The following is an 18,697-nucleotide window of genomic DNA, read 5'->3' as shown; positions in this document are numbered from 1 at the left end:
GCCCCCAAACACACCCTGGAGATGTCTGGGGCCATTCATCATTTCTCTGCTCTCCAGCGCTGAGGCAACGCACTCTGGCTACAGCTCTGAGCTCGAGCCCATGGCAACCAGCCCTGGCAATGGGGCTCCATGGAGCTGCTCTCAGGAACACCCCAAAGAGCTGGGGAGTGCCCCAAAACCTCCTGAGAAATGTGAGATACCTTAAAATCTCATTGGGAACATCCAAATATCCAAAACTCACTAACGGGTTTCCCCTCCATTCATCATCCCCAAACTTTGGCTGTCTCATTGCAGACCCCACCCCACCTCCCCAATCCAAACCCCAACCCATCCCATCCCTGCTGGACATCAAGATCGCCTTCCCAAGCCCTATTTCCCCCATTTCACACCTCCCAAACTCCATCCCACCCATCCTGCCCCACCCAATGCCCATCTCACCCCTCCTGATTTGCATCCCACTTCACCCAATCCCCTTCCAACCCCATTCCACCTGATGCCTTCAGAAGGCTGACCTAGAACAGAGGCTGGACAGAGTAAAGAATAAAGTTTATTAAAAGGCCTTAAAGGATACACCTTGGGCAGTACCATAACCTGTACTTGTAGCCAGGGCTACACCCAGGATGGACCAAAAATGGTCACAAAAATGAACAACTGATCACAAAGTCTCACATTTTTAGAAGTTTAGGTCCATCTGCATATTTGGGTTCATTGTCCTATTACAGCTTCAGATGATGAAGTCCCATCCTTCTTGTTTTCTCTCTTCAGTCCACCCTTGTTTATGCTTTTGGGCTTGGAACTTGTAACGACTGTCCTTGGTATCAAGCTAGAAAAGGAATTGTTTTGTCTACCTGTTGTAGTTTAAGGCCTGGCAATCTGAAGATTTTGGGATGTAACGGAAAGTTAGCAAAAACCCCTCTCTGTTAGGATAGTAAAACCTTCTGTAATTAGCAAATAGCACTCAAGTGTAACGTAAGCAGATGGGAGTAACACAATGACCCTAGGTTATAAAAGGTCAAATTCTCCTGCAATAAACGCCATTGCTTCGCCATCCATCACATTGATGTCTTGTGGGTAGATTGGCTGGGGTGGCCAGGGGGGGAGGCCACGGTGCTGGCTCCTGAATTGGGGTGTTTGCCTTGCTTGGAAAACCTACACTACCTACTCTGTGAAGAGAGCTCAGTGACACCTAATGTGAAGTTCAAAACTACAAACCTAGGCAGTGCAGAACATGAAAGATATGAAAGCTAAAATTTAAGGCAACACACCCCGAGGGGCTGCGGAATCCAGTCATTTTGGGTGGGATTGAGTAGATTTCAGTGGCACTGAGTGGTTTTGAGGTGACAGATCGAACCCTCTCGTCTCCTTGAGTGCCAAGAAACGGAGACAACTCCACCAAATAACCCCACAACCCCTGAATACTCCCAAGTATCTCCCAGATTCCCTTGAAGCATTAGTAAATGTGAGGTTGTAGATGCCTTTGATGAATTTGTAGACTTTTATTCCAATTTTGTCTGTTTTAAAGAGATGAAGATGAATCAAAAGATAGAACCAAACCAGAATGACCACCAGCCCAGTGTGTTCCCAACACAGATCACTGGGAACGTGGGTCATCAGAGCTCTGCCCAACGTGGGTCCTCTGATGGGGGATGGAGCTGGAGCTGTGCACAAAGCTCTTCCTGCACTTGGGGCACTCACAGGGCTTCTCTTACCGGTGCCTCTGTTGGTGCTGGGTCAAGTGATAGCTCTGGGTGAAGCTCTTCCCACACTGGGGACACTCATAGGGCCTCTCCCCAGTGTGGATACGCCGGTGCCTGATGAGGTGGGAGTTTCGCTTGAAGCCCTTCCTGCAGTCGGGGCAGCGGAAGGGCCTCTCATCTGTGTGAATCCGCTGGTGCAGGAGGAGATTGGAGCTACTGTGAAACCTCTTCCCACACTGGAGACACTCATAGGGCCGCTCCCCAGTGTGGATCATCTGGTGGATGGTCAGCTGGGACCTCCGGCTGAAGGTCATCCCACATTCCCCACACTCATAGGGCTGTTCCCTAGTGTGGATCTTTCGGTGGATGGTCAGGCTGGAGCTCTGGCTGAAGCTCTTCCCACATTCCCCACACTCATAGGGCCTCTCCCCAGTGTGGATGCGCCGGTGGGTGATGAGGTGGGAGTTGTGCTTGAAGCCCTCCCCACAGTCAGGGCAGCAGAAGGGCCTCTCATCCGTGTGAATCCGCTGGTGCCTGAGGAGAGTGGAGCTGCTCTGAAACCTCTTCCCACACTGGGGACACTCATAGGGCCTCTCCCCAGTGTGGATGCGCTGGTGGATGATGAGTTCGGAGCTGCAGCTGAAGCCCTTCCCACATTCCCCACACTGATAGGGCCATTGCCCAGTGTGGATCATCTGGTGGCAGATCAGGCTGTTGCTCTGGCTGAAGCTCTTCCCACACTCCAAGCACTTGTAGGGCTTCTCCCCATCCTGAAGCTGCTCATGGACCACCAGCTCAGAGCCCTGGCTGGATCTCTGGCCGCCTTCCCGGCACAGGGTGGGTCTTTCCTCCTCAGAGCACCCTGGGATGGGTTTGGAGCCCCTCCTCCTGCGGGATCTCTGGGGCTTTTCCTCCCTGTTGGATTCCTGCACTGGGGAGCTGCTCAAAACAGCCTCTTCCATGAGGTTCTGCCGTGGGGATTTGTCCTCCCTGGTCTCCATCCTCAGCTCCTTGTCTGGGGGAGGAAGGACAAGGAGAGGATGGGATTTGCCTCCGTGCCAGAGGGAAGGGGAAGGAGATCCCCCCAGTGCGTCCCCGGCAGGACGGCGTCAGCAGCGGGGTTGTCCTGCAGCCGGGGGCCATGCTGGGCTGGGAGATGGAGCAGGAGAGAGGGGGAAAGGGGCACTGACTTCCTCCTCACCTGCCTGGGTGTCCTGGGGCATCTTCCTCTTCCTCACAGCCTGCTTCTCCATCCAGCCAAAGTTTGGGAACGGGAAATCCTGGTTTGGGGAAAAATACAATTCACAAGCACATTGGGTTAGGGTGTTCCTCCTGCCCAAGTCCATCTCTAGAAGTCACCAGCCATCCATAAAAACCTCCAAAACATCAAGATTCAGCCCTGAAAATGCGTCCCAAGAGTTCCCCATCTCTGGTCTGTCCCCTTCGGTGTTCAGGGGCTCTCCGCTGCTCCCACCCGCTGGAGTGACGGGGGGAACCCGGCCCAGGGAAAAGGAGAGGGAAACTGGGAAAATTGGGGGCTGCAGATCCAACCTGGGGCTGGCTGGGGACCCTGGCTGGGGACTGCCAGCCCTTGGGGCTCCTCTGGGGAGATGTGGGAGGGGGGAACACAGAGAGGGCTGGGGGATCCCAGGAGTGGCAGCACTGGCAGGGACTGGTTTGGACTGGGGTAACTGGAACCTTACTGGGGCAACTGGGAATGATTGGGAATGAGCACAAGCATGCTGAGGGCAACTGGGATATACTGGGAGTGTCTGTGACCATACTGGGAACAGCTGGAACCACACTGGGAGAAATTGGGAGTGAGTGGGACCGTGCTGAGATGGACTGGGACTATTCCAGGGACAACTGGGATCATACTGGTAGCAACTGGGAAGAATTACAACTATTCTGGGATCACACTCAACTGGGATCATACTGGGATCACAGTGGGAGCAGCTGGGTCCCTGCTGGCTGAGACTGGGATCCCACTGAGGGTGACTGGAATCATACTGGGATTGACTGGGAGTGGCTGGGAACAACTGGGATCATGCTGAGAGCAACTGGGAGGAGCTGGGAATGACTGGGAGCGTGCTGGGGCTGACTGGGATATACTGGGAGAGACAGGGAGTCCCAGGGATCACACTGGAGGCTACTGGGGTCACACTGGCACTGCCAGGGAGCAACTGGGGGCCACTGGCCTCATACTGGGAGTGACTGGGATTAGACTGGGAGTGACTGGGATTAGACTGGGAGTGACTGGGATCATGCTGGGAGTGTGAAGGAAACTGGAAAATTGGGGAAAAAATGCAAAAAAACCCCCAGGATAAATTCAAGGAAAATAGAAGGGAAAATCAGGGAAAAACCAGAAAAAAATCAGGGTGAAATAAAAAATAAAAAAAAAAATAATAAAAAAAATAAAAAATAAAAAAGGAAAAAAGGGAAAATTTGACAAAAAATTTGGGAAAAACAGGAAAAACTTTGGGGAAAAAAAAAAAAAAAAGAGGACACACAAGGAGAAAATGGGGACAATCTGGGAAAAAATCAGAAAAAATGGGGAATAAAGAAAGGAAAATAAGGAAAAATAATGAAAAACCAGGAAGAATTGAAAAGAAATTTGGAAAATCAGGAAAAAAACTGGGAAAGAACTCAGAAAAATCGAAGAACAACCAGAAAAGAATAAGGAATAAAATCTGGAAAAAATGGGAAAAAATTGGGAAAAACCCCAGGAATAATCAAGGAAAATTAAGGGAAATTTGAGAAGAAATTGAGATAAAGCTAGATAAAATTTTGGAAAAGAAGAGGCAAAAATCAGGAGAAAATGGGAAAGGCATGAAAAAAATTGGGAAAAATTGTGAAAAATGAGGGAACATATCAGGAAAAGAAAGGACTCAGTGAAAAACCAGGAAAAAATTGGGAAAAATATTGGAAAAGTCAAGATAAAAACTGAAATATTTGAGAAAACATTGCAAAAAAATCAGAAAAATGACTGGGAAAAAAACGTAAAAAAAAAAACATAAAAAAAAGAAAAATCAGGGGAAAATCAGGAAAAAGAAAAAAAAATATCTGGAAAAAATCAGAAAAAAATTAATGAAAAAAAATGGGGGAAAATCAGGGAAAAAATTGGGAAAAATCAGGGAAAACTAGGAAAAATTAGGGGGAAATCAGGAAAAATAGAGAAGAAACTGGGAAAAACTGGAAAAAACTGGAGAAAAAAGGAGGGAAGAATCAAGAAAAAATAGGGGAAACCAGGAAAAACTGGAAAAACTGGAAAAAATGCAAAAAAATGAAAGAAAACAGGAAAAAAATCAGGAAAAAATGGGAAAAAAAGAGGAAAAAAAATTGGGAAAATACCAGGAAAAAATGAGGGAAATCATGGACAATGTGAGGAAAAGAAAGAGGAAAATAATCTGGAAAAAAACAGGAAAAAGCAGGAAAAATGGGGGAAAAAACTAGGAAAAAATGGGAAAAATCAGGAAAAAACCAGGATGAAATCCACCTATTCCATTTTTCCATGGAATTTTGGGAATTGCCTGCTTGGGAGGTGGTAGAAGAATTTCCAGACCAGGGAATCCAGGAAGCGGGGAAAGCTAGAATTGCGGATGAGCTGGTCCAGATTCTTGGGAAGGTTGATGGCCTGGTCCTCTTCCAGCTTCCACAGTGTTCAGATGAATCCCACGCCTCCTTCCGGCTGGAAATTATGGAAAAATCATGGGAAAGCTGTGATTCAAATTCATGGAGTTTTTCCTCCAAAACACCCTTTTTTCCTGCCATAATTTCTATTCTCCCCCCCACCCCCCGTCCCCAAAATTTCAATTTTCCCCCTCCAAAATATTAATTTTTGGTATAATTAAATGGGGAAGATAGGGGGAAATGGAGAAAAATAGGATAGAAATGGAGGAAGAATGTGGAACAGTCGGGGGAAACTACAAAAATATGAGGGAAAACTGAGAAAAATGACAGGAAAAATGGAGCAAAAATGGGGGAAAATCGAGAGCAAAATGGGATAAAAATAGGGAAAAATGGGATGGAAATGGAGAAAAAATTGGGAAAAATGGGAGAAAGAAATAGAAGAAAATGGGGATAAAATTGTGGAAAAATGAGATAAAAGCAGGATAAAAATGGGGGAAAAATCGGGAAAACTGGGATAAAAATGGGAATAAAAATGGTAAAGATGAGGCAGAAATGGGGGAAAATGGAAGAAAATGGGGAAAATAGGAGAGAGCATGGGGAAAAAACTGGGGGAAATGGAGCAAAATTAAGGTAAAATGGGGAAATGGGGAAAAAAATAGATTAAAAATGGAAAAAAAATAAGGGAAAATAGGAAAACATGGGGAACAATTCGAGTAAAAATGGAGGAAAAATAGAAAAAAATCAGAAAAACTGGGAAAAAATGAGGACAAATGAGATAAAAAAGGGGAAAATTGAGGGGGAAAAAATAGGGAAAAAATGGGGAAAAATTGGGGAAAAATAAAAAATAGGATAAAAATAAGGAAAAATCGTATGAAAATTGGATAAAAATTAGAAAAAATAAAGCAAAAATAAGGAAAAGATGGGGGAAAAATGGATAAAAATGTGGAAAAATGGGATAAAATGGAGACAAATTGTACTCTAATAGGGAATGACTGGGAGTGATTTGGCTTATCGTGGGGCGCACAGGAAACTGGAGCCACACGGGGTGAGCAACTGGGCAATGCTGGGAGCAGCCACTGCCGGCACCGGGAGCCCCGAACCCCTTTCCCGGCCATGCCGGACCCGCATCCCCCCGGCCCCTTTGCCGGGGCTCTGCCGCCACCGCCACCGGGACCCCCCAAAAACACCTCCCGGGGACCCCCGGGGTGCCCCCGAGGGGCATCTGCGGCTCGGCTCTGGAGCCCTGCCATCCCCAAACACCCCCCCCAAAAACCCCAAAGCCAGGGAGCCCCGGGGTATTTGGGGCGAGCTCCCCCTCCCCGGGCACCTGCGGGATGGGGGGCGATGGTCCCGAAGGAGCTGCAGATGCAGAGAGCGGGGAGCGCAGGTGGAGCCTCCTCTGCCTGCTCCAGCTCTTCCTCCTCCTGCTCCTCCTCTTCCTCCTCCTCTGTCCCTCCTCTTCCTCCTCCTCTGTCCCTCCTCTGTCCCTGGGCGTGGTTCGGAGCCCTCGGGTGAGCGGGGCCGGGCCGGGACACGATGGGAAAGGGCTGGGTCCCCCCCAAACCGAGCTGGGGGCAGCGGAGCTTTGGGGGAACTATGGGAACGGGGCGGGACAGGGGAACAGGGGGAGGTGGGAGCACTGAGGGTCCCCCAGTTCACCCCAGGAGCCCCAAGCCCCGTCCCAGCCCCCCCAGTTCCCCCCGCAGCCCCGGTTGAGGGGGGCTCAGCCCAGGAGCCGCCGTCGTTCGGGGCTCCCCCGAGTGCAGGAACGGGAGAGTTCCCGGCTCGGGGAGGCCCCAGCACAGGAGGGGATCTTGTCCCTCTTCCAGGGCCTTTCGGGGTCTTCAGGCCCCTCTCAAGAGGAGTTTTTCTCTTTTTCAGGTTTTTTCGGGGGTCCCACCACTACAGGGGTGTTTTTTCCTCCCCATTTTAGGGTGTTTGTGCGGCCGCAGCCCCACAAACCCCTTTTGAGGGGGGATCATGACGGCTTTAAGTGACATTTTTAGGGGTGCCCCCACCCCAAGCCCCTGTAGGGGATGTTTTGTCCCCCAGGGTGGATTTTGGGGGTTCTCTCTACCATGGCCGCTTTAAGGGTCCCCGGTGTTGTCGGGTCCCACTGTAACTCCTCTTAAAAGGGCAACACCGCTCCCGTTGGTTCCGGCAGTGGAGCCCGGGAGGGGTTGGGGGTCCCGGGAGGGGTTTGGGGTACCTGGGTGATGCCGATGAAGGCGATGGGGTCCCCATGCTGGGTATAAACCTTGGTGAGGGGTTCCTGGGAATTTTCAGAAGTTCTGTGTGTTTTTAGGGCCACGGTGGTTTTTGGGAGTTCTCAAGGGGGTTTACAGGAGTCCCGATGGGGGAATTTGGGCGATCCCAGGGGTGGAGTTTGGGGTCCCAAGGCTGTTTTGGGGAACCTGCTGGTGATGGACATGGGGACCCCATGCCAGGTATGAACCTTCTCAATGTCTGTATGGGGTTTTGTTGTCTTGGGGGGTTTTTGGAGCATCCAGGGCTGTGTTTGGGATCAGGGGAGGTTGGGGTGTCCCGGGGGGTTTGGGGGTTCTCGGCAGGTTTGGGGGTACCTGGGCCATGCGGGTGGCAGTGCTGGGGACCCCGTGCCGGGTTTGAACCTTCTCACTGTGCACGGGCAGCGTCAGCGTGTTCAGGGAGATCCTGGGGGGCCCGGGGGGTCACCCCAAATCCCAGGGACCCCAAATGCTGAGGGACCCCCCGAACTGCCCTCACCGCTGGATCTGCTGCAGGCAGGGGGGCACCAGCACTCGGCCCCCACCCTCCACCATCACAGGGGGGCTGTGGAAGAAATCTGGGGGTGCAGGGACAGGTCGGGTGGGACTCCCAAAGTCCTGGGGGAGGGGACACGGGGGGACTCACAGGAATTCCCGTTATGGGGGAAAGAAGAGGGACCAGGAAGAGTTTGGGGGGCTGGGTGGGTCATCGGGGACCCCCAGGAGTCTTGTTGGGGCTGGGGATGGCAAAAAACAGGGTGACCCGCAGGATGGGTTTGGGGGGGAGCTGGATTGGAGCTCCCATGGCAGTGGGATGGGGAGATCTGCCCATGGAATTCCATGGGAATGGAATGGCAGTGTGATCCATCTACAGAATTCCCATGGGAATGGGACAGCAGTGGGATCCATCCTTGGACATCCCGTGGGAATGGGATGTCTGAGATCCATCCATGGAATTTCCATGGATTTCCCAGCCATGGATTTGCCCTCACAAATCCCACATTCGGATTCCCATATTTCCTGGGATTTCTGCCCTCCCCACCTTTACACTCCAGCACCTCCCGTCCATATCTGACATATTTCCGGAGACATTCCCTGCAGCTGTGAGCCAGGGAATTTGTTAATCCCTCAGCCTGGATCTCAGGGATCCCCATGGCGGTGCCACAGTTGCCATCGCAGCCCCACAGATCCCCCAGCCCCGGCTCCCCCCGCTCAGCCCCGCTCTGGCTGTGCCGCTGCTGCAGCATCTGCAGCTCCCCGCTGGCCCCGTGCCGGTGCCGCTCCTTGTGCCGGCTCTGGCTATCCCAATATCCCAGCCCTGGCTATCCCAATATCCCAGCTCTGGCTATCCCAATATCCCAGCCCTGGCTATCCCAATATCCCAGCTCTGGCTATCCCAATATCCCAGCCCTGGCTATCCCAATATCCAAGCCCTGGCTATCCCAATATCCCATCCCTGGCTATCCCAATATCCCAGCTGTGGCTATCCCAAGATCCCAGCTGTGGCTATCCCAAGATCCCAGCTCAGGCTATCCCAATATCCCAGCCCTGGCTATCCCAATATCCCAGCTCTGGCTATCCCAATATCCCAGCCCTGGCTATCCCAAGATCCCAGCTCAGGCTATCCCAATATCCAAGCCCTGGCTATCCCAAGATCCCAGCCCTGGCTATCCCAAGATCCCAGCCCTGGCTATCCCAATATCCCAGCTCTAGCTATCCCAATATCCCAGCTCTGGCTATCCCAATATCCCAGCCCTGGCTATCCCAAGATCCCAGCCCTGGCTATCCCAAGATCCCGGCTCTGGCTATCCCAATATCCCAGCCCTGGCTATCCCAATATCCCAGCCCTGGCTATCCCAATATCCAGCCCTGGCTATCCCAATATCCAGCCCTGGCTATCCCAAGATCCCAGCCCTGGCTATCCCAAGATCCCGGCTCGGCTCCGCCCGGCCCCGCTCGCTGCGGCGGCGCTGGAAGGGGAGCCCAGCCAGGGACCCCATGGACATGGACTGCGGGAAGCCCGGGCCGGGCTCCGACAGCGCCGCGTGCAGGGAACGCAGGGAGAGGAGAACTGAGGGGACATTTGGAGATTCGGGATCGGGGGGGTCACGGCTGAAGGAAAGGGGGAACGGGGATAGCCGGGAAGGGCATTTGGGGATGCCAGGAGTGACAAGAGGGGAGGCTAGGGCTGGCTAGATGTGGCATGGCTGGAGTTCAGGGCGTTCCTGTACCCAGGAAAGGGAGCTCCAAGGGTCCCCGCTGTCCCCATTGCCAGGACAGGGCAGGGAAAGCCGGGATGGCTGGGAATAGGGGTCCCGGGTGTCCTGAGTGCTGAGGAAAGGAGGGGCTGGCTGCTGGGAGAGGCAGGAATAGGGGTCCGGGGGGTAAATGGGTCAAGGAGAAGGGGGCTCTGGGGGCTGCGGGAGGCGGGATGGCCGGGAAAGGGGTGCAGGCGTTCCTGGTGCCGGATAAGGGGGTGCAGGGTGGGACCCACGGCCGGGAATGGGGGTTCGGTGGGATGGCGGCGCCCAGGAATGGGGGTTTAGGGGCCCCTCGGCGCTCCGGGATGGGCGATCAAAGAGTCCCGGTGCCGGGGTCCCCCTCACCTCTCGCCGCCCACCGGGAGCGCCCCCGGCCCCAGCGCTGGAGCCATCGCGCTGCTCCGCTGCGGCCCCGCCCACAGCCCCGGCCCCGCCCCCAGAGCCGCCTCCGGCCCCGCCATTGGCGCCGCTCTTTGCTGCCCGCCAGTGGCAGCCCGAGGCTGCAGTGACGTCACCGGTCGCCGGGCAGATCCCGGCGGCGCAGGGCGGCCAAGGCGGAAGCGAAAGTGCCCGAGGGAGCGCGGGGGGAGGGGACGGGGCAATTCCAGGGAATTCCCCTGGATCCCCTCCCGGGATCCCCCGGGACCCTCCTCGGCCGCGCACTGCGGGACCCCCGGGACAAACTGGGCTGAACTCCCGGGCCCTGCGCTCAAACTCTGCCTGGAACCCGCCGGCTTCGGCCCAAAGCGGGGGAAGCCCCGGCATCCGCGGATCCCATTTTTCCTGCGGCTGCGGCTCCCCAGCCCCGGCGGAGCAGGAGCGGGCGCTGGGAGCCCGAGCCCCGATTCCCGATCTCCTTCCCTCTCTCTCTGCTGCTCTCTCCCTCTCCTTTTGGTGATCAGAAATGCCAGAGCGGCTGGAGAGCCCCGTGCCCAGCTCGGCTTTCCCTGGAAAGGGAGGCCTGGGGGTGCGGTGCCCCGGGATGGCCGGGAATGGGGCTCCGGGGGTCCCCGGGCTGACGGAACCGGGGGATCCAGGGGCTGGCAGGGGAGGATCCCCGGGAAAGGGGGTGCAGGGCGCTGTTGGTGCAGGAGAAGGGGCTGCAGGGGGTGCCGGAGCTGGGCAAGGAGATGCGGGGGGGGGTCCCAGGGCCCAGGAATGGGGATCCAAGGGGGTCCCAGGGGGGCTCCCCAAAGCCCCTCCCAGGGCACAGCAGGAGCTGGGTCAGGAGCTCTGGCAGAGACAAAAGGGGGTGAGCCCGGCATGGGGGGGACATGGGGGAGTCACAGGCGCTCCCGGGGGGGGACACGACCCCCGGGGACCCCTCCTCACCTTCTCCCACGTACCCCAACAGAGCCCCTAAATGGATGAGCAGAGCTCGGTGACTGCAGTATGAAACTTGTTCAGTGGCACAGAAGGATTTAGAATTGAGGACAGGGGAAGGGTTTAACCCAGCCTCCTGTTTGAACAGCCTGGAGAGGGGGCTGGGAAGAAACCCATGCCTGCATTGAATTGAGAGAGATCCAGACCCGGGCTGGGAGAGATTTGAGACACACCCACCTTTGGACTTTGCTGTCCACAACACCCTGTCACATAAAGGTAAAACCTTACAAAAGAAAGGACTTGTAAAATCATGGTTTAGGACTTGTTACGTGGGCTTAGTGTAGGTAGCAGCTGGCCTGATAAGTTCCCAGGCAAAAACATCTTGAGAATGAAAAGTTTGTTAACATAACAAACTATTCCTGGGGAGAAAAACAAGTGCACCTGTAGTAACAAGGGATCTGTCCCATGGGAATCAGTAGAAAAAGTATGTAAACATTGTTAGAGAGGAAAGTTTGGATTGACGTGTACACTCACCATTACCAACCAGTGAACTGAGTTCCCAACCAACTGGAATTAAGCACGATGCCTTCTGATAACCATGTAAATATAAGCTGTGTGCAATAAAGCTTTGGCTGTGATGGAAGAAGAAACAGGTATCATTGTCCATCTCTGCTACGACACACCCAAGCAGGACATCGGGTCCTGCCGAAGCAGTGGAAAGAAGCAGCTCTGGTGGCCAAGTGGCACGGCCCATTCCAAGTGTCCCTGAGCACAGAAACAGCCCCAGCACAGCTGAACACGGGGGGACCCCTCAGCCTCGGCTCAAGGGCTCTGCAGCCCCGCAGATTTGGATTTCCTGGCTGCAGCAGGAGGATGGGAGCCGCCCCTGAGCCTGCACTGAAAGCAAGGCAGCAGCAGCCAGGGCTCCCCAGCGAGGGAAGCCCCTGGGCCTGCCCACAGATCCTCTGCTGAAATCCTCGGCCTGGGCACCCTCCTTTGGCATCTCCAGCCCCTGCGGGACAATCCTGGCTGGCACTGCTGGAGCTTCAGGGCTTTCTGTGCCTGCCCTCGCCACAGCTGCTGGGGAAGGCACCGGGAGAATTCCACTCTGGCTCTCAATTACACTCACACTCTGGGCTGGCTGGGATTAGAGTATTGGAAAATATACCAAGTGTAAAATTATTTTTAATTTGATTTCTCCAGTCAGGCTTGGTTTGCATTTGCCTTGGGGAAAGGAATTTCCAAGGATTTTTTAAAGGGATGTTCCACCACTCAGCAGAGATGAGCTTAACATCTCAATTGACTGGGAAGAACCCAAAAGATTCCCACAAAGACAACGACAATCAACAAAACATCAAGGCCCAGCAGCAAACATCAACCAACATCTACCCCAGACACTGCCCTGGCACAGCTGGAGACACCTGGTCTGGAAAAGGCTGAGCAGGAAATCCAGGAGTGCAGACCTAATTCACATCAGAGACACAGAAATCCGGGTGCAACAGGAAACCAAGCACTAAGGACTCCACACCTTGGAAACAATGAACACTAAACCAATGGATTTCTATGGGTTCAGACTGTATAAAGTTTAGGAAACATCTAGTAAAACTCACATGTCATGGAATGATTTTCTCTGCACATGCAGACTATGTGTGGTTGAAATGATTCTGTTCAGAATCAAGTAATGCTTTATTTCTCTAATGACATTTTGGAGAGTTTTTACTTTTCACAGTTTCAGTGAAAGGATTACACCATTAGAAGAATTTTTCGTAATAATTCTACTTTTCTGTTGTCAGTTCTGTTTGGGCCAGGGGTGTGAGAATCAGTTTTTAGTCAGAAGAGAAGAAAAAGAAAATACTTGATTTCTTTCTAATTTTTGTTTTTATGTTTGTGCGTGGCTCTTAGGGATGGCAACATTATGGTATGGGTTTTTCCATGTTCACCTTTAAGCTGCGTTTTGAAAAGTAGAAGAGTTTGAAAGGATACCCTTTAAAAGGTAAACAGTTAATAGAAAATTGTTTAAAAAAAACAACAAAGAAACAGCAGATGGGGGAGGGAGCCCTCCATGTGAGTCATCCCATGGCTGCCCTGGAAGAGAAGCTTCATTCCAGGCAGCCAGCAGAGGAGCTTTAGAAATGCAAATTAACACCTCTGGGGCAAAGCCTGGACAATGTACCAGGGTGTTCCTGCCGGGGGAGGAATTGGGCTGAATTCCTCTGCCCCTCACCCCAAGCTCTGCCTGGGGGCACAGGCAGAATTTGCACAGCTAAAGGCAGAGCCCATGGTGAGGATATCTGACTCTGCAGCAGAAATTGGTTAAGCTGCAAAGGAAAATGGCAAATGGAGATAGTTGTGAAAACTTCACTATAAAAAATGGGCGGAAATCATCCCAGTCCCCACCTGAACTTGTGCTCTCACTTTCTATGTTATCTAGGGTGAATTAGAGCACTGGGGTTTTTTTGCTACCCCAAGTTCAAGGAAATCAGTTGGGAATCCAAGTATGTGCTGATTAAATTAGAGAAAAGCCAAAAATTGATGCAGCCCTGGCTGGAGGGAATACCCAAAAATGGGGAAAATATGAACAGCCACCAGAACAAATCCTGCAACACCATGGGCCAGGCCATGGGAACCCTAACAAATTCATATCAGGAGCCAGAGAACTAATTTATCATTTCCATGGTATAATTAGATTACATGATGTCCTCAAAATAATACCCAACCAGACAGCTCCAGTTCCTGACTTTCTTGCCAACCAATCCACCCAGATGAGGAACACAACATTTCACCATGGGATGGGGTCAGATTATCTTTCAGCAGGAAAAGGAGGCAGAGTTTGTGCAAAGTTAAATGACTCAAACTGCTGTTGGCAAATACATCACAGAGGAAAAGTGGAGAAACAGATAACAAGGATGTAAGAAAAGAGCTCATGTACCGGTCCAAATGTGGAAAGGATGGGCATGGGCAACTTTTTTGTGGTTCCCTGGCAGACCATGGGTTAAACAAATGCAGTTTCTCCTCTTATGTTCTACAGCAACTCTCATCTTTTCACCATGCACACACCTTGCTGAGTGCAGCTCATTCAGCAGCTGAGCAAGGGGATGCAGGGGGCAGCCAGGCCTCCTGAGCCACAAACGGCTACAAAAGGACAGAGAATGAGGGCACTGAGAGCAATCCCAAAATCAAAGAACACCCAGGAAGAAAAAACAGACCAAATGAGTGAATCTCATCTGCTTGCAGATAGGGCCAGGGACTTGCACATACGGAAGCAATGGGAGAAAGCATCAGTTTCAGAAAATGTTACTAATTGACAAGGACCGCTGCTCTGACAAAGTCCCCGCTAAATTCCTGAACTTCCAGAAGAACAAAGACTTAACAGAGCCATCAATATCGGATATTATACAAAAGTGGTGGGTACATATTAACCGGGACATGCAGGAGGCAGATGGGGAAGTCTGAACCTTCCCAGCACCTCCGCCAGTGGGGAAAGGGACAGGGACACGCGGCCGGGAAAATCAGGACAAAAACGAGGCCGCGTCCTCCAGCAGCTGGAGAGAGCGCACGGCAAATGCCCCACGGCCTCTCCCTTTGGGCAGCAATAAAGTCACTCTCACACCGCTCCTCGGGCTCCTTTGGCCACACAAACCTCTGGCGCCGGGAATTTTCCCGCCCAGCCCCGGGCACAGCGCAGCCACCTCCGGGCTACCGACACGAAGCGGGACGAGCCAGCGCTGCTCCGGCACCGGCTCCTGCCGAGGCCCCAGCGGGAAGGAGACCGCGGGCAGCCGCTCCCGCAGCGCCCTCACGCCAGGGCCAACACGGGCCGGCCACGGCACAAGCCACCCGCCACAGCCCCCCGCCGCCCCCTCCCGGGCCCGCAGCGAGCCCCGAGCCCCCGCAGAACCGAGCGCGGCTCCCACCTGCGATGGCTGGGGCCGCCTCCGAGCTCCGCCGCCGCCTCACCGGGCTCCGGCCGCTGCCGCCGCTGCCGGGCCAGCACAGACGCTCCGGCAATGGCGGCTCTCCTGCCCCACGGCCGCCCTGGGGGCGCCAGCGGGGCCGGGCTTGTCCCCGCTCTGCCCAATCAGCGAGCGCCAGAACCACGAGTGACGGCAGCAGCAGCCAATCGCAGCCAGCGGCGGGCTCTGCACACGGCACAGCCCCGCCCCGCGCTCTCAGGGCCCGCCCCGGGCTGTGTGAGGGGAAGGGCGGAGATGAGGAACCGGCCTGGAACGGGCCCGGCCCGAGCCGCCATTGAGCTCCGAACACAAACAAAGTTCTCCGCAGCTCCCGGCCCGCCTTTCCCTGCCCTGGGTGTTTGGTGGCTCCGGCTCAGCGGGAAGCCCTGGAGCCTCACTTCTCCCACCTCTAATTAGGTGCCTCAGTGCATCGCTCGGATTTCTCCCAAAAAGGAGAAAACTGCCCCAAATACCTGTGGATGAGTGGGGGAGGAGAGAGATTTCTGGCAGAAAATTCCAAAAACTCAGTGAAGGATTGTGAGAAGTAAATTAATACCCCTAAAACCAGCTTCCCCCCACCCCTCCCTCCTCCCAGCTGTGCCTCCTCCCCCGGCAGTGCAGGTGCGGTGAATTAAAGGGCCAGGAGACCTTCTGCTCCCATTAACAAGCCTTTATTAGAGACAACTGGGCCTAGAGGTGGGGGCTCAGGGTGCGCGCCGCCGCCGCTCCCTGTGGTCGATGTCGAGGATCACGCAGGCCTGTCATCATCCACTGTCAGCAGGACCAGAGCCTCTATCCTCGCCAGGATCACCCAGAGACTCTGTCTTAAGCTCGAAAGTCCAGGGGTGTCTTCCCTCTCAAGTCCTGCCCAGGTCATGGCAACCAGCTTGCTGGACTGGGATTGGCACACCCAGTCTCCCCAGGTCCCCGCTGCCTCCACAGTGGGGTCCTCCAGATGTTCCCTGGGCGTGGCTCGTTGTCCAGGGCTGTCTTTGCTCCCAGGTGGTAATATGATTTTAATATGCACCCGTGTGCAAGTCTTTATGGGAAATGGGGAAGTTCATCCTGGGCAGCAGCGGCTAAATTGCCTGACGGGTTGGAAGAGAATAAGGAATGGGGATACAAATGCAAGGATAAAACAAGTACGAACTTCTTAACAGTGAACCCTTTTGGGACTTACAACACCAAAACCCCTTATCCAGGGACCTAAACTGGGATTGAAACAGGAACATATAATTTGAACATTAGGATTTTTATTTATAACAATATCCCCCCTCTTTTAATTTGACCAGGCATCAGCCTGCGTCAACTTGTTGTTTCAGGCCCCTGGTAGTGAAACTTCTTTAGTCTTTGGTATTGGTCATATACCCTTTTTGCTTCTGTTGAGGGTTAGGTGTCTTTTTTTTTGTTTTGTTTTGTCCTTCTGGCCTGCCCGGGGAATTTTTACCCATTATGTGCTGGGACAACCTAACTACCGGTACTTAGGGGTGCTCACAACGGACAATGAGTGGCCGGGCCCAGGGCGGGGAAGGGGGCAGAAAAGGAGGGTGGGGACAGTTTTTGGGCTGGTTCTTTTTCGGTTTTTCGGGGAAGGACGTTGGTGTGCTGGGTCGCGGAGCTGCTGCGGTGGAGAGAAGGGAATTTCGCCTTCACCCAGACGGAGCGGCTGCTTCTTCTCCTCCTCCCCTCTTTGTTGGTGGCCTCGCACCCCCTGTCCTGCCGGGACGTGTGGCAGTGCCAGGCACCGCCGCGGAGCTGCTGATACACCTCATCCACCAGCCCAGGATCTCAGCTCATCCCTGCTGTTCCAGCTGAGTGTTCCTCAGAGCCCTGCAGGAGCACCGGGACTGCCTGCCCGAGGGGTTTGTGAAAACAAAGCCTCTCCTCCATCCCGTCTCAGCCGAGAAAGCTGTCACGGGGTCCCTGTTTCTGTTTTCTTGTTATTGCTGTAGTTATTGTTTGTTTGTTTGCCTGGTTATACTAGTAAAGAACTGTTATTCCTATCCCCAGATCTCTGCCTGAAAGCCCCTTGATTTCAAATTTACAATAATTCGGAGGGAGAGGGTCAACATTCTTTCATCCCAAGGGAGGCTCCTGCTCTCCCTAGCGGACACCTGTCTTCTAGAACCGAGACAGATTTTTGGCGCCCATCCGTGGGGCACTGAGAGGAAAAGGGCAAAAAAAAAAAATAAAAAGGAATAACAGTTCTTAAATAACCTAACTTTTGTGTGCTGGATTTAGAAACCTTGTTAGGTAGAACCATGCTGTTGAGCTTACCCAGGTTCGCGGGGCATGTGGTCACATCTATATTTCTCCCATTTTCTGTACCTTACCTAAATATGGGTCCTATAACTAAGGCTACTGTGGCTATTATCCAGCTTGTTTTGTGGATTGATAAGGTGAGGAATTCATGGATGTTTAACGTCCTCTGGACGGTGGGCTCATGGATTCAGAGCTGTCACACATTAACTGGATGGTTTTTGGGTTACTTTAATAATGGTACCTACTGGGAGAAAAAGACAGGTGGGGAAATTTTCTCCCAACCTTTCACCCAGTTCCTTGGGCCTACACAGCCAGTTTTCGAAGGGTTAAAATCTTCTCTGAATGCTAATGACACCATACAGTGTCTGGTGTTGCTGATAGGCCTGTTCTACTTAGCCTTCAGAGACAAAGGAAAAGAGACAGGGGGTAATGTCCCAGAGCCTGGCACAGCCCCAGAGACACGGAGTGCTGCCCCAGAGCCTGGCACAGCCCCAGAGACAGCGAGTGCTGCCCCAGAGCCTGGCACAGCCCCAGAGACAGGGGGTAATGTCCCAGAGCCTAGCACAGCCCCAGAGACAGGGGGCAATGTCCCAGAGCCTGGCACAGCTCCAGAGACAGGGGGTGCTGCCCCAGAGCCTGGCACAGCCCCAGAGACAGGGGGTGCTGCACCAGAGCCTGCCCCTGCCCCACAGCCCACCTCAGAAATGAACCATCCAGAGTGGGTGGGGGTTCTGGTCAAGGAGATACATGAGATGAGCCAGAAGATAGAATGCATTTCCTCAGCTGCTGGGAAACCCTCCCCCTGCCTCAAAGAGATAGAGTCTGATGGTGCTGCAGTGGAACCCACAGACGTTACAACCATCCAGGTTCCAGCTGAACCACAAGGGCAGTCACAGCCAGCAGCTGTTGCTCCTGTGGAAACGAGGAAGTCTAAGATGAAATCACAGCACCCTGTTGATAAGGATAAGAAAGGAGGGTCCTCACAACCCACAGGGGAGCCAGAAGTTGAAATCATCACTGAGTCTCTGACATATGACAGTCTCCGTAAGTTACAAAAAGACATTGTGAGGCGGGGGCATGAGCCTTATACAACCTGGTTACTTCGGGTCTGGGACCTTATGGGTACAGGTGTGCAGCTGGATGGTGGTGAGGCAAGGAATGTGGGACCCTTGACCCAGGACTCAGGTGTGAATCAGATATTCGTCAGGGAGCAAGGGCCCCTTTCCCTCTGGGAGCGGCTTTTGATGAGTGTAAGAGAGAGGTTTGTCCACAGAGAGAGAATGGAAGAGCACTATCGTAGAAGGGAATGGAAAACCATTGAGGAA

At 53.4% G+C, this 18,697-nt stretch overlaps 2 protein-coding genes across 2 annotated transcripts in view; one reads left to right on the top strand and one right to left on the bottom strand.

Moving 5' to 3' along the window:
• The window catches only part of LOC147646520 (uncharacterized), a 319,904-nt gene that overhangs the window by 137,514 nt on the left and 163,693 nt on the right, over positions 1 to 18,697 (top strand). The gene's annotated exons all lie outside the window — the stretch shown is intronic.
• Positions 530 to 10,206, bottom strand: LOC147646527 (uncharacterized). Its single transcript, XM_086873352.1, has 4 exons — positions 6,655 to 10,206; positions 5,194 to 5,385; positions 2,899 to 2,977; positions 530 to 2,712 (listed from the first exon to the last, which is right to left on the bottom strand). The coding sequence occupies exons 3-4, from the start codon at positions 2,948 to 2,950 to the stop codon at positions 1,706 to 1,708; spliced, it is 1,059 nt and encodes a 352-aa protein (XP_086729478.1). The 5' UTR covers positions 2,951 to 2,977; positions 5,194 to 5,385; positions 6,655 to 10,206; the 3' UTR covers positions 530 to 1,705.

This window comes from Cyanistes caeruleus, unplaced genomic scaffold (genome assembly GCF_971803275.1).
Source record: "Cyanistes caeruleus unplaced genomic scaffold, bCyaCae1.hap1.1 HAP1_SCAFFOLD_94, whole genome shotgun sequence".
NCBI classification, from domain to species: domain Eukaryota; kingdom Metazoa; phylum Chordata; class Aves; order Passeriformes; family Paridae; genus Cyanistes; species Cyanistes caeruleus.
Note: the sequence above shows the minus strand (reverse complement) of the source record. Positions and strands in the feature narration are given on the sequence as shown.

Bases quoted from the DNA above. Each gene is read 5' to 3' on its own strand.
- LOC147646527 (XM_086873352.1), bottom strand. From the start codon at position 2,950: ATGGAGAAGCAGGCTGTGAGGAAGAGGAAGATGCCCCAGGACACCCAG. The intron at 2,713-2,898 runs GTGAGGAGGAAG...TTCCTCCCCCAG, and splicing joins GCCCCAGGACACCCAGGCAG to ACAAGGAGCTGAGGATGGAG.